General features: G+C 41.3%; 2 protein-coding genes across 4 annotated transcripts; one reads left to right on the top strand and one right to left on the bottom strand.

The window, feature by feature from the left end:
• Positions 1–43: 43 nt before the first annotated feature.
• Positions 44–6,298, bottom strand: aida (axin interactor, dorsalization associated). Of its 2 annotated transcripts, XM_020097578.2 has the most exons (11): positions 5,885–6,236; positions 4,566–4,632; positions 4,422–4,475; positions 3,765–3,819; positions 3,617–3,680; positions 3,392–3,495; positions 3,238–3,246; positions 2,755–2,877; positions 2,518–2,640; positions 2,182–2,299; positions 44–2,077 (listed from the first exon to the last, which is right to left on the bottom strand). In XM_020097578.2, the coding sequence occupies exons 1-11, from the start codon at positions 5,989–5,991 to the stop codon at positions 1,978–1,980; spliced, it is 924 nt and encodes a 307-aa protein (XP_019953137.1). In that variant the 5' UTR covers positions 5,992–6,236; the 3' UTR covers positions 44–1,977. The 2 variants fall into 2 exon arrangements, with proteins under 2 accessions (XP_019953137.1, XP_019953138.1); XM_020097579.2 differs by lacking the exon at positions 3,238–3,246 and having other exon boundaries at positions 5,885–6,298.
• Positions 6,299–6,745: 447 nt separating this feature from the next.
• rnf8 (ring finger protein 8, E3 ubiquitin protein ligase) lies at positions 6,746–12,526 on the top strand. Of its 2 annotated transcripts, none has more exons than XM_020097775.2 (9): positions 6,746–6,992; positions 7,234–7,362; positions 7,778–8,226; positions 8,528–8,735; positions 8,874–8,936; positions 9,107–9,196; positions 9,293–9,400; positions 9,517–9,728; positions 11,118–12,526. In XM_020097775.2, the coding sequence occupies exons 1-9, from the start codon at positions 6,867–6,869 to the stop codon at positions 11,122–11,124; spliced, it is 1,392 nt and encodes a 463-aa protein (XP_019953334.2). In that variant the 5' UTR covers positions 6,746–6,866; the 3' UTR covers positions 11,125–12,526. The 2 variants fall into 2 exon arrangements, with proteins under 2 accessions (XP_019953334.2, XP_019953333.2); XM_020097774.2 differs by having other exon boundaries at positions 6,751–6,992; positions 9,517–9,721.
• Positions 12,527–13,066: the final 540 nt, after the last annotated feature.

Raw genomic sequence — 13,066 nt, 5'->3', positions numbered from 1 at the left:
CGTCATGTTCTGGCTCTCTGGATGAAATCCTCCATCAAACTGCCTCATTTATGTTTATTTTATTAGAAATTCCAAACACAAGTGTTTATTACAACTTCCCTCAATCTGTCAACGAAACGAAAAAGTCTGTTTCCAGTCCTACCACATCGTACACACACACACGTCTGTATATTCATCAGGTTGTTATTTTCTCAGTTCAGTCAGACACTAGAAAAATAAAATCTGAAAATATTTCAATGTGGATGTTTTAGTGAAAGAGGAAACTCGTCCAGATGGAAACAGTAACATGCAGCTTTACCAAAAGCTTTTTGATTTTCAAAATAAGAGAAGTGGAAAGATCCTTCAAGAGTCATCGTCCTCTGAACTCAGTCCTGTGTAAGAATCTCATTCAGATATAACATGACAATACAATAGTGTTAATCATCTGAGCTTTAACCAGAGAGAGAATACACATCCACAGCATGCAAACCACGCTGCAGCCATTCTACACTTAAAGCATTTATAAAACTTTATGCAACAGGATTTTAACATAATAAATTCAATACATACTCAATCATGAACACTGACATGTAGCGACTGTCAGAATTATGGGATGATTTCATTGCTACTGGGTCATTCGGTGTGAAACTCTGACGTTTAAATTGAGTTTAGCAAGAACTTCTTTACAAAGGTCAAAATGCAGATGACCAGAAGAAAATGTTAGAGGCCTCTGATCGAAGACACCTATTTTTATATTTAACATATAACTGCACCATGTAATATTAGGAATGTCACCGCTGAGTCCAAAACCATAGCATGAAACATCACAGTTATGGAGTCTGGAGCCGCTAAGATTACTTTTTAATTTAAAGACCCAGGTCTTGCCACCACAAAGTCAAACAGTTAGAGTGTTGGCTTCTTAAACTCAATAATTACTTGTAATGTTAAAGGTGTCTTGGACAAATATCCCCCAAACCTACAACTGAGCTCTATGACACCTGGCTGGTTAACATCAGATGCTGGTGGAGACCAAAACAGAGCTGAGTGGATATTGTGCATTCATTCATCAAGTGGCCAAAAGCCCTGCTCCACATCTTTATAAACTAGTTTACCATCAACTTCAGATGAATCTGTGTTATGTTTACAGCTTTTATTCACTTTTAACAAAAGGTCAATAAATCAGTTAATGTAGGTTAATATTAAAAAAAGCCTGAAATGTTTTTTTAGAGAAAAAAAGTGAGATGGGTCATTTATAGAAACATTAGTGAAATAAGAAGAATTTAATAACCTGTTATGTTTAATTATATCATTACATTTTGGGAGTAAATAAGATTTAGTCATTTATTATGTTAATACAATTTATTGGGGTTTTTTCTACTTTTTTACAAAGCATAATGTAAGTGCTAATTGAATTAACTAGTTTGAAATATTTTTTTAATTCACCAATTTATTATTTGATTCAATGTGTCTCACTCTGGACTCCATAACATCTAATTCAAGAGTGCAGTTCTCGTAGCTTAATGAAGGAAACAAACTTTGTCTCTCTGTGTTATTTATTCAGCGCATGACTCTGCAAACTCTGTCTCCGCTTCTCCAACAGGTTTCGATTTGTTTGCAAAAATTGTTGCTTTTAGTATTTTGCTGAATTTGACGTCAGTCCACGGTTCAATGTCCAACAAGTCTGTTGAGTCTCAAATTAAGCACCTGCAGTGGTTTCCGTTGCGTCTCACAGTTCCCAAAAATCTGAGCGAAGGAAGACTAGAGATGAGGTTGTTTAAGTGTTAAAACATACCACTGCTGGATTTTTTTAAAAATCGTAACATTTCTTGAAGGATAGCAGATGTTTTCTGCATTCGACAACAAATGTAAAAATGAAAAACTAATGTGGCAGTCTCGACCTGATGTGACAAATGTTTGGCTCAGTTCAGATTTAGTATTGCTGGACGTGATGAGGTGGAACGGCGAGTAAAGGTGCAAAGTTTGAGACCGTGCTGCGTCTTAGCTGTCCTTGTGTAAAGTCTGATGAAGATGGAGATAAAGTGGTTTCTTTGTCAGAAGCTGCAGTTTCTTCCTCTTGAAGTCTGTGGGTTTCTTGTACCTGAAATTGAAGAAGGTACAGTTTGTGCTTCATGGCAGAAAACACACAACAGACTGGAATATTTTTTATATAGGAAAAAATATAAAATGCAGCAGTCGACTCACAATTCAATAACGATGGGTCCCGGTTTGATCTCGTCCAGTTCCATGAAGGCAAAACATTTTGTGCTGGTAAATCGCTTTTTGGGTTTGTAGTGCTTGAATTCAAAGAAGATAGCAGCTCCTGAGAAAAAACACGAGTTATAGACAACGATTAAACTGCAAGAATATTACAAGAGAATAAAAAGTAATAAGCTTTGAGACTCATTTACTCTCCCCTTACTCTTAAACTCACTTTTCAGCCTGAGGATTAGAACCTCAACGCGTAGACAAACATCAGTGTGGTCAGAACTACCTAAAAGTACAGAAACCATCCTCGAGAAAAATTGAACAGAGTTTTACCTTTTGCTAATTTCTCCACGTGTCTCTGGATCTCTACGTCCACACCGAAATGAATGTAGGTGTCCTCCTTCCTGGTGGCCACAGGTGTGTCCTGCACTGGGTTCAGATCTACACCGTTTGAATCTGCAGGGACAGAAAACGGAGGATATTCTATTTGCATTGAAAAGTTATTTAAGACGTATTTTAAGAAGCTCAGTTGTAGAATTCAAACGTGTTACATCACTATGGGATCGATACCTTTAACACTAATGGTCATGTACGGATCGATGCACTGCCCGGCGTCCTTCAGGCCGATTTTCTCAATCGTTATTGTGAGAAGTGTCATCCCCGGTTCTGAAGGTAACCGTGGCAACAAGGTACCTGAGAAGGACAGGGTTTAAGGGCATTAACAGTTACCATAGCAACACATGGTGGCATCACCTGTACGCTTTTAATCGTTTGACAACAGGATTCAGTGTTAAGTTACCGTTTAAGTATTTAAAAATGAATCAGTTATAAAGAACATGAATCTTAAAACACTTCCTGATTAGCATCTGTTCCACTGGCGTTCAGTTCTGACTGAATTATAGTCGCTAACTTTGCTGTTAAATGCTGGACGGGACTTTTCTGCTGAAAACAGATTTTAAAATGCAAATGCAAGCTTTTTAGTCACAATAGAAAAACCTGTCTGTCGTGCAGAACAGAATGGAGACAGATACCGTTGGTTGATAAAAGCCGTACCTTGCGAAGCTGCAAATGAAGCGGGCAGGCAGGAAAGAGCGATGAAGCCATGCACAGCACCGACAGAGAGAACAAAAAGACACACGGTCAAACAGCCCGCACAAAACCGGACAAAATAACACAGCCAGACAAACATCTGGTGGACAGACAGTACCAGGGGCTCGCGGGGGGAAAGCCTCCGTCGAGCCCGCTCCTGCTGCTGCATCCTCCTCCTCCTCCAGCTCCAGGTTCTCCTCTTCACCTGGAGCGAGGATTTTCCTGATGAAGAGTGTTATAAAGTTTAAGGTTTATCTAGACATTGAATAAAAACTTTAAATATCAATGCAGAACAGAAGATCCTACAGTGTTTAGCTTGAGACACTGTGTGAGGGATATTTACCTTAAGGGCACCGGCTGGACATCGAAAGGAAACTCTTTGTTGTACGTCAGTAGATTTTTAATGACTGTTGACAAATTGAGAAAGACACATGTGAGAGAAACAGAGAAACAAGAGCATTAATTTACAAACTCTCCAGTCGAACACCTACTGGTTTCCAGTTTCTTCAGGTCTTCTAACTTGAAGTCCTCTTTGGACTGTGTGCACTGCAGGACAGAGGACAAAAGGTGACTTCAGAGGAACTTGTGATCAATAACAGTCTGTGCCCACACATTGTTAATGAGGACTTTAAGATTTATACGCCAAGTTTTTAAAATCAGATTCTAATTTACTCAATTTAATCAATTAATAACAATAAATACAATAAATATACACCACACAGGGAGATAAAATACAATCATTACTGTAGGTGTTGATAATAATTATTATTGCAGTTTCAGTTTTTGTCTTTGACAGTTTGTATGAAAAAATGCATTTAAATAAACATGTTAAGATTATTATAAACATACAGAATTTAAACACAATTTGACCTTCACTGCTGATGAAGGAAACATTATAAAACATGCTGTGATGTGTGTTTTCTGGTTAGTTTAAAAAAAATACATCTGACCTATTATTACTTGGCTATAGTCAAACATTTCTTTGGCCGGTGTGATGATGGAGTTTGGACTCCTGAGCTCAGTATTTCAAAATCTGGGTATTTTCATTTGAGCTTTTGTTTGTGGTTTCATTTGATTATTTTAGTTGGGCTGTAATATCCGAATGAATAAAAGATTCTCTATTTATCTATATGCTGAATGACACAAACCTGCAAACTGGCACTTCTCATTTCCAAGCATGTTGCAATCTTTCCTAATGTTTTCTGGAAAAAAGGGAGAAAAGGATGAGGAAGTTTAGTTTATGCAAATGACCAGACTTTCCCGTCCGCAGGTTAAGGAGATGTAATGATTACCTTCTGCTCCTCTGTGAAGTCTGAAGAACTTGTTGACTGCACCTCTTTCTGCAGCTGCCTCGCCAGACTAAATCCACCAATAAGAACACAGTTAGTAATGCACACGTTTTACAATGACACTCTGCATTTGACCTAAAACCATGGTATGTATTTGATGCAGGCATCTCTGCGCCCCCTTGTGGTCAAGGAGATAAGAACGGTCGAGAGATTTTGTGTGAAAGCAGGAAAAATTCCTCTCTGCGCTGATGAAACCCACCCACAATGATGAGAGGGTGTGGGTGACTATTTCTCAGCACTCTGGAGGAACACTGGCTCCTTTCTGGGCAAGTGTTGGTTGGTTGCCACCCGCCAATAAAACGAACAAAGAAGAAGAGGATACCACGCATCGATCTGGTATTGTAGTACCTCCAGAAATGGTACACCAACACATTAGATGGTGGTAATGCAACTTGATGGCGTAAAACCTCAAAGAGGAAGACGACAAAGAAGGAGCAGTAATGCACCTTGGCCTTGGTTACCGCCCGCCAATAAACCAAAAGAAGAAGAAGAAGGAGAAGATGTTGAAGTGCAGATCAAGGGCACTTTGACGTTGGTTACCACCCACCAATAAACCGAACAAGGAAGATTTTTCGTGTTATTATTGCCATTTCAAATCAAAAACGCAGATAAGACGTTGAAGTAACTGAAAATAAGAAGATAGGAAACATTCGTCACTACACCAGGACAATAAGAGGGCGTGGCTGACTATTTCTCAGCAGCCTTTGATCTTTGACGTCCAGCCACTGCACGTATTTGCGAGCGTGCACCTCTGCGCCCCCTTGTGGTCAAGGTGATAAAACGTGAGCGTGTAGATTTTTTGGGGGATATTAGTGCAATTTCAATCAGTCACTAATTAGCAGATAATGCGGAGGACAGCTTGAAATAACGGTGGAAGTGAAGGTGGAGAGATTCCGCGTGGGAGCTGGAAACATCGCTCTCCACGCAGATGAAACCCAACAATGAGAGGGTGTGGCTGACGAGTTCCCAGCACTGTGGAGGAACACTGGCTCGTTCCTGAGCTGCAGACACATCATGACACACCGTGCACGGGTGGTTTCTCCATGATAGGCTCGTGCACACACACGTGCAAACACACGTGCACACACACACACACACACACACTGTAAATGATGCTGCGGGTGCAACACGCGTGTTTCCCCTGCAACAAACCGCCACATCACGGATGAGGAGCCGCAGCTCGGAGCTAAGTTGGTGGGAAGCACCGTGCACGGACCGACGGCGCGCAGAGCCATGACACACACATGTTGAACTCCACTCACATGTGATACTCATCTATCGCCTCCACCAACTGTCCCCACGAGTCAAAGTCTGTGGCTTTCTTGAAGCTGCAGAGCCACTTCTGCACCGTCTTGTTGACATCGGACATGTTGGCGGGGGCGGGGGTTCTCGCGGCGCTCTCAGGGCAGCATAGCCGGGGAGGAGGCTCATCCACGGGGCTGCGGCGGCGGCGGCTGAGGCGTCGTCCGCCAGGTTTATCTGCTGCTGCAGCTCCGGAGACTCTCACTCACTCTCTCACACACACACTCACTCTCTCTCTCTCTCTCTCTCACACACACACACACACTCCGGTGACACTCCGACCAAGCCCTTCTGTCGGATTCACCCGGACACAGAGGAAGTCCCGCCTGGAGCTCGGGGGTGCGCGTGTTTAGGGACCCGGGGTCGCCCGGTGGAGGTCTATAAAACAAGTGGTTTTTAATTTAAACGCAAATTATATTTAAACTGTGTAAAGCTCATTGTATTCCCAATAAAACTGAATAATTTGTAGCTCTGACTTTTATATATTTTTTACTTATTGTTATTATCTTGGTCTGTAAAAAAAATCTCGTTTTGCACCAGTTTCATTTTTTTGTTCATTTAAAAGGGACAACGTGTATAAATTAACATGAGCACAATGATTTATGTAAATGTTTTAGACTCATTTTAATACTCATTTTAATAAGTCTATTTTTTGCCCTTGGTTAATTCTTCACTCCATTAGAATTTCTTAAAGATGTATATTTTTAGCTCATTTGTTTGAAAGTTATCATCACATACTTTATATTTTGTCATAAACACAAGACACTTCAAACTAACGAAAGCCAATCGGTGTGAAGATGTTTATTTTGAAAATCAGGAGCATGGTTTCCGGTTTTCTCCTCGGTGGTCGGACAGTTAGCTTCGTTAGCTTCGTTAGCAATGTCTCCCAGAGCAGAACCAACGCCGAGGTGTTCGAGGAGCCGCTGGACGCGATGAGATAAGATGGAGGGCGACGCGGCGGGTTCGTCTGTGGCCGAGGACGATGAGTGTTCGCGCGGTCCAGAGGTTTTGTGTCTGATGAGAGTCGGAAGAAACTCCGACTGGCTCCGGCTGCTCGATAATACTGAGGTGCTGTTATGCTAATTCGAGCTAACGGGCTAAATCTACTTCATGTCGACATCACACCAGGGCTCAAGTTCACTGCAGAGATTTCCACACATGATATATCCTCCTGCTGTGTTATTACACTGTGTTGTGTTTAGATTTCTTTAGCTTTGCAGTGAGCTGAAGGGGGGAACAGTTAGCTTGGCTCTGAAGTGGCTAACTGTTGTTGTGTGGCTCATGTTTGTCATGTGTGTTTTTGGGGCAGGTCACCATCGGACGAGGTGCGGATGTCACCTACCAGCTGCTGTCTCCCAGCTGTCCTCTCATGATCTCCAGGCTGCACTGCACCTTCAAACAGAGGGAGGATGGACAGTGGACAGTCACAGACAAGAAGGTTAATCGATTAATCAATAAGTTGTGGCTATTAAAAAAAAAAAAAAAAAAACTGGGGTCAGTGTGATGCCTTCAAGTGTCTTGGTTTGTTGGATTCACAGGTGTGTGTCAAAAAGAAAATCAACAAATTGGGGGAAGAAAATGTCTAAAACACTTGTTGAATGATTAACTCTGGATCAATTCATCGACTCATCATCGTAGCTCATGTTTCTACATGTTGTCGTAAACGAGTTCCCTCTACAATAAATGCTGTGGCCCTGCTATACAAATCACAATTGCAAAAAAGAAAACACAAATGCAAAACAAAAACACACCAACAAGACATGATTGGGCTGCCTTAACATCTAATCTTAACATTGTGGAGTTAATCCAGTAATCTTCATGAATGTGAATATTTGTCTGTTTTTCTGTGTCAGAGTCTCAACGGTGTGTGGGTGAATGGAAACCGCATCCCTGCCGAAAAAGCCTATCAGCTCAGGCTCGGAGACTCCATACGACTTGGGGTCCCAGTGAGCGGAACCAAGGTGGAGTTCGACTACATCCTCGTCCAGCGGCTGCTCAAAGACATTAAACTTTGCCTTGCAAAGGAACAAAGAGAGGGCGCTAAAGCATCCCACGTTTCCAAAAAGCCCAAGAGGAAGCTGTCCGTGGAGGAAGTCGAGCCGTCTACCTCAAAGCCCAAGCTCTACCGCCACTCTTCCTCCGACAAGTCGTTCGCCAAGCCCTGCCCTTTGTCTCCGGTGAAACACCAGCAGAAGCTCAGTCACAGCGAACCAGAGAAAACTGGGCCCAGCAGACAAAGCCAAGAGGCGGAGCAGCCCAACAATGGCTCCAGCGATCTCTGTGACCTGGACAACCTGCAGATGTAAGTCGCAGTCCGAGCCTCTTGTCTCGTGTTAATGTATTTAAATCACTGATTGAAGCATCATTTACTATGAAAGATACATTCATCATAATCTTCTGAAAACCACAGGACACTCGACAACCCCTGCCAAGAATTCCTGTCAGATTGGTTTTACAAGAATCACAAATTATTCCAGAGATGTAGAAACATTTGTTTTGCAACTATTTTGTCTATTTGATGTCAAAACGTTCTTTCTTTTTTTTTAATTCCTATCACAAGATTTCTTCAGATTTTTTTTTGTAAAAAAAAAATTTTTTTGCAGGTACAGCCAAAATATTCTGCTGCTTAGGGAGCAGGTGGACGACACCCAGAGACAGGTAGCGTCTCTGGAGGGACGACCACAGCAGGCCGACCCGCTCAGAGGGGAGCAGGTCAGGGAGCTGCAGGGTCAGCTGGAGACACTCAGAGCCAAAATGTATCGGATGGAGACGTTGGAGAAATCCTTCAGTGAAACAAAGAGGCAGCTAGAGGTGAGAGGGTCTTTCCAATGGATCACATTGACAACAACTGCTTCCAGTGTGCTGAACTGAAAGTAGTGCCTTTCTGATATTAAATCAGCACAGTGTGTTTTTTTGAAATCATGAAGGTGTAACTCTTTATGTGTTTAGGCTGAGAAAACACAACAACAAGAGGAGCTTTTGAAAAAACAGCTGGAAGAAGCCTTACAAGAGGTATGGAAATGGAAGTTTCATTTATTGTGTTCTATGCACAAACACTAGCAAACAGACAAAGCATTTATAGTGTAAAATGGGATTTTTAAACATATAATTTTTTGTGAGTGCTGTTGTCTGAAAAAATCAAGTTTTTACATTTAGAATGTTCCTGTTTTCATCACCCCTAGCAAAAGAAAGTAATAGATGAACTTGACCACTCTCGGCAAGGCTTCGAAGAGATTCTTTCAGCCAAAAACAAAGAGCTAGAGTTGTCAAAGGTATGACTGTATTCGTTTAAGATTTAAAACTTAAACTTACATAATTGTGTTCTGGCTTCAACAGAGCTTTATTCATTCATGTTTTTTTTTTTGCAGGAAGAGAAAGAAAAAGCGAGGGCTCAAAAAGAGGAAGTGGTCACACAAGTGACAGAAGTTCTGGAGAACGAGCTTCAGTGCATCATCTGCTCCGAGCTCTTCATAGAGGTCGGATTGATTGACTGGATAAATATTTTGTTAGATTGGTTTTAGATATCTAAAGGTTAAGGTAAGGTTAAAAATAAATAAGGTAGCTTTTTATTTTGTGTTATTGCCCTCTACAGGCAGTCATCCTGAGTTGCGCTCACAGCTTCTGCTGTCACTGCATCAAGCAGTGGCGCAAGAAGAAAGATGAGTGTCCCATCTGCCGACAGGCCATCCAGTCTCAGACCCGCTGCCTGGCGCTGGACAACTGCATCGACGGCATGGTGGAAAACCTGAGCCTGGACATGAAGGCGAGACGCCAGACGCTCATCACAGAGAGGAAAGGTGAGAGGTGCGTTATCACTCACATCCCTTCAATCCCAAACTGAGCATTGTATTCATTTTCTAAATGAGCAGCATGATCAGCACAAACATTCCAAAACATTTCAAAAGCCAGTTTACTGCATTTTGAAGGTTTATTTCCTAGTTTTTACAGAAATATGTAAAAGAAGTTTTAGAGTAAGACAAGCAAGCTGCTAACAATGATGTCATCAATTTACGGTAGTGAAGGGTTTCCAGATGGTGTTCAGAGATAAACAGTGACAGCAAAGTGTCAGTCTTCTAATTTCATCTTTTGTAAACGATATTAAAAAAGCCTCAGTTCAAAATAGTTTTACTAACTAAATGTGCAATATGTTGACATGGTGGTGATTTGTTAGTTTTTATGCAGTTAATTTTGCACACATCATTTTCTAGCCTCATACCAGCAGCAACAATATTGTTTCCCATTGGTTTCCCTGCAAATATTATCCACTGTCTTGAACTTGAAGGATATCTCCCTCAAACGGCATCTACATATTGGACAACAGCACGTGTCTCCTCATTCAGGATCACACTCATTACTCAAACTCGCAGCATTAATATCTGGCCTTACACTGTCATACTTTACTCGCTGTGGTATGCGTTGCCACATTCATCAGATCTAGTGACTGTAGAGCTCTGACATGTGTGGGTGATCTCAGTGACTAATATCCTCCATCAAAGTGCTCCACCCTCAGCTGCTCAGACTCTATGAAGCTATAAATGGGTTTCCCCTGTTTAAAGAGCAGTTACAGTCATTTCAACCTGTCTCTGTCTAACACACCACTTTGAGAAATGCTCAGTGGCATGACAGGAGCACAGGGCGGAGGCTGTGTGGCCCAGAATGTGGAGCAAGGTGAATAATGCAAACACAAGGTGGCAGTAGAGCGAGGCCAATTTGTGCTTTTTCTTTTGTTTCCCATAAATAAAGTTTTACTGATCAGAATAAATATACAAGTAATTCAATTGTAAGCAAGTAAAATTAATTATTGTTATTGCACCATTTAAAATCATAAAATGCCTCCAACAGGACGTAGTATAATACAATATAATGCAAGGAATCAGTTGCAGGGAACAAACATACGTAGAGTTTTTCAAAAGCCTTTAAATGTAATTCAGAGGGATTATATTAAGTTTTAGGACTTGTAAACAAATGCTTTAGGAACTACACAGATTTTTAGGAAGGAGAAAAACAGTTTCTCAATATTGCAATTTTTATTTTTAACCAAAAAAGTCAAGGCAGTTGGAATAATTGTGTAGTAATAATAAGTGTGGTATTTATATATAGAAGGACTCCTCAGAAGGAAGTTGCTGCTTTTTCTAACAATTACAAAGATAAAGAAGAAACTCAAAATGTTATATTATGTCTTGGGTTCTCCAGCCGCTGACTCTGCCGTGGTGATGGTGATCCACGATGACGATAGCAGCAGGAGCAGCAGGAGCACCAGGAGCAGTGAAAGCGACGACATTAGCAGGAGCAGTGACAGCGACAGCAGCATGGTGTCCATCGATAGCAGCCTGAGCTCTGTTGTCTCTGTGGACACAGACAGCAGCATCCATTTGGATGACTCCAGTTCTCTGTGTAGTGGTTACTCTGATGAGAGTGTTGATGAGTTTGAGGATTAGCCCGGTTCTCCTGCAGCTGTGGTGTGAGCTGGACTTTAAGGTGTTCCCGGGACATTTAAGGTAGTACGCAAAATTTGGTCTGAGTCCAGTAACCAGACTAAACTGAGGTTTCTTTTTTTTTTTTTTTGTGAAAATTATCAGTTGTCTTTTTGTCTATATTTTCAACAAAAGGAATAAAGTTTCTGCCTATGCATTTTCATACTCATCCTGTGTTTTGATGCACACATCGACTTTATATGAGCACTAATTCATTGTGTTTAGGGTTTTGAGGAACAAGGAAGTTGTGATGCATAGACTCTACGTAAAGATGGACAACATGACAGCTCCCCAGAAGCAAAGCCAAAGCACCTCGATGGGGTGAAACGTCATGATTGACAGCCGAGACTGACTCACGATTGGTCAAGCATGCGTATCGTTGCTATCTTTCTACTGCAGCAGACTGTGGCTCCAAATGCTCAATATGGCGGCATTTGTATTCCAGACATTTTGGCTTCACTTAATGGGAGGCAGTCTATATGTGTCATCCATCTTAATTTATCTGGCAGAAAATGGAGAGTTGGGTTTTCTTTTTTTGCCATGCTACCCCTACAGCTATAGGAAGTATCTTAACAACCACTAGATAAACTGTAGGAACAACCTGCTGAGTTTCATGTTAGAAGAAAAGAAATGTGTCAAAGGTCTTTTTGTTTTTATTTAATGCTCCCTATAGTGATGCCCTGCTTTCCATTTGTTGACATGTCCACCTGGGAGTTGTCTGTCTGTCCAACAGGCTTAAAGGCTCCAGGGAAGGAGGAGCGGTAATCGCTCCCATTGGAGTCTTCTCTCAGCTCTCGCTGGTCCTGACTTACATAGAAACCAATGGAATGATGTCATGAGATGTTGTGACAAATTCCATTTCACGAGTATCTGAAATATAAATCTGCATTTTTTTTATTTTTGTATTTGAAAGTGCTAGACAGAATAAAATTGTATGTAACATACAGCAAGGATTCCTCTTTCAAAAGGGTTTGTTATTTTTTTTATATAATCCCAACAAGTTGTTGGCACAGCTGCTAATATGATGCGATGGATCTAATTTGTCTCCCTTGTCAAAGGGTTTTTGTTCTTGATGAGAGAGAATCTCATTAAGATGACCAGCATCAAGTAAACTGCTTTAAACATTAATGAAAACTTCATTCTGTTTATTCAAATGATTGCCTGTTGAAAAGAAACAAACCCACAGTGATTAAAAGAGTATTCTAGGCTGGTAAGTTAATTATAATGACAGAATTGAATGTACTGATGCACCACTCAGGGAAAAATCTGAAGATGTCAAAATGATGCTTAATAGATATTTTGGGATGTTGGAAATTTCAGCATGCAGACACAGTTTTAGAAATTCCAGGAGACTATGGGACCTGTACTGTTAATGAATATTAATATTTAACTTTTTTCTTGTGAAATAATGTTCACATCGAAATCATGCAGACTCACACCAAAGCGTTAGACATGCCAAACTGATCACTGAAGCCCTACAGTTCTTGTTCGATGCAGTGATACTGAATCATGCAACGCAGTCTCTACCCAGAGTGCACAGCAGCTCACACAGTGAGTTTGCCTCCTGTGCTGTGATGGCCAATGTCACGGCAGTCCATTAAAGTCGGGATACGAAGGGAGCGTGTGTCTGTCAGGCCGTATTACATGAGGACGACAGTGATGGACTGC

The sequence above is a fragment of the Paralichthys olivaceus genome, chromosome 19, assembly GCF_024713975.1.
Source record: "Paralichthys olivaceus isolate ysfri-2021 chromosome 19, ASM2471397v2, whole genome shotgun sequence".
NCBI classification, from domain to species: domain Eukaryota; kingdom Metazoa; phylum Chordata; class Actinopteri; order Pleuronectiformes; family Paralichthyidae; genus Paralichthys; species Paralichthys olivaceus.
Note: the sequence above shows the minus strand (reverse complement) of the source record. Positions and strands in the feature narration are given on the sequence as shown.

What these genes read in the sequence shown, in the direction of transcription:
- aida (XM_020097578.2), bottom strand. Translation starts at nt 5,991, where the DNA reads ATGTCCGATGTCAACAAGACGGTGCAGAAGTGGCTCTGCAGCTTCAAG. An exon ending in GTCCAGCCGGTGCCCTTAAG is followed by an intron (nt 3,496 to 3,616) that starts GTAAATATCCCT and finishes ACTCTTCATCAG; the next exon opens with GAAAATCCTCGCTCCAGGTG. An exon ending in GGACCCATCGTTATTGAATT is followed by an intron (nt 2,078 to 2,181) that starts GTGAGTCGACTG and finishes CTTCAATTTCAG; the next exon opens with GTACAAGAAACCCACAGACT.
- rnf8 (XM_020097774.2), top strand. Translation starts at nt 6,867, where the DNA reads ATGGAGGGCGACGCGGCGGGTTCGTCTGTGGCCGAGGACGATGAGTGT. An exon ending in GACCTGGACAACCTGCAGAT is followed by an intron (nt 8,227 to 8,527) that starts GTAAGTCGCAGT and finishes ATTTTTTTGCAG; the next exon opens with GTACAGCCAAAATATTCTGC. An exon ending in GCTCCGAGCTCTTCATAGAG is followed by an intron (nt 9,401 to 9,516) that starts GTCGGATTGATT and finishes TGCCCTCTACAG; the next exon opens with GCAGTCATCCTGAGTTGCGC.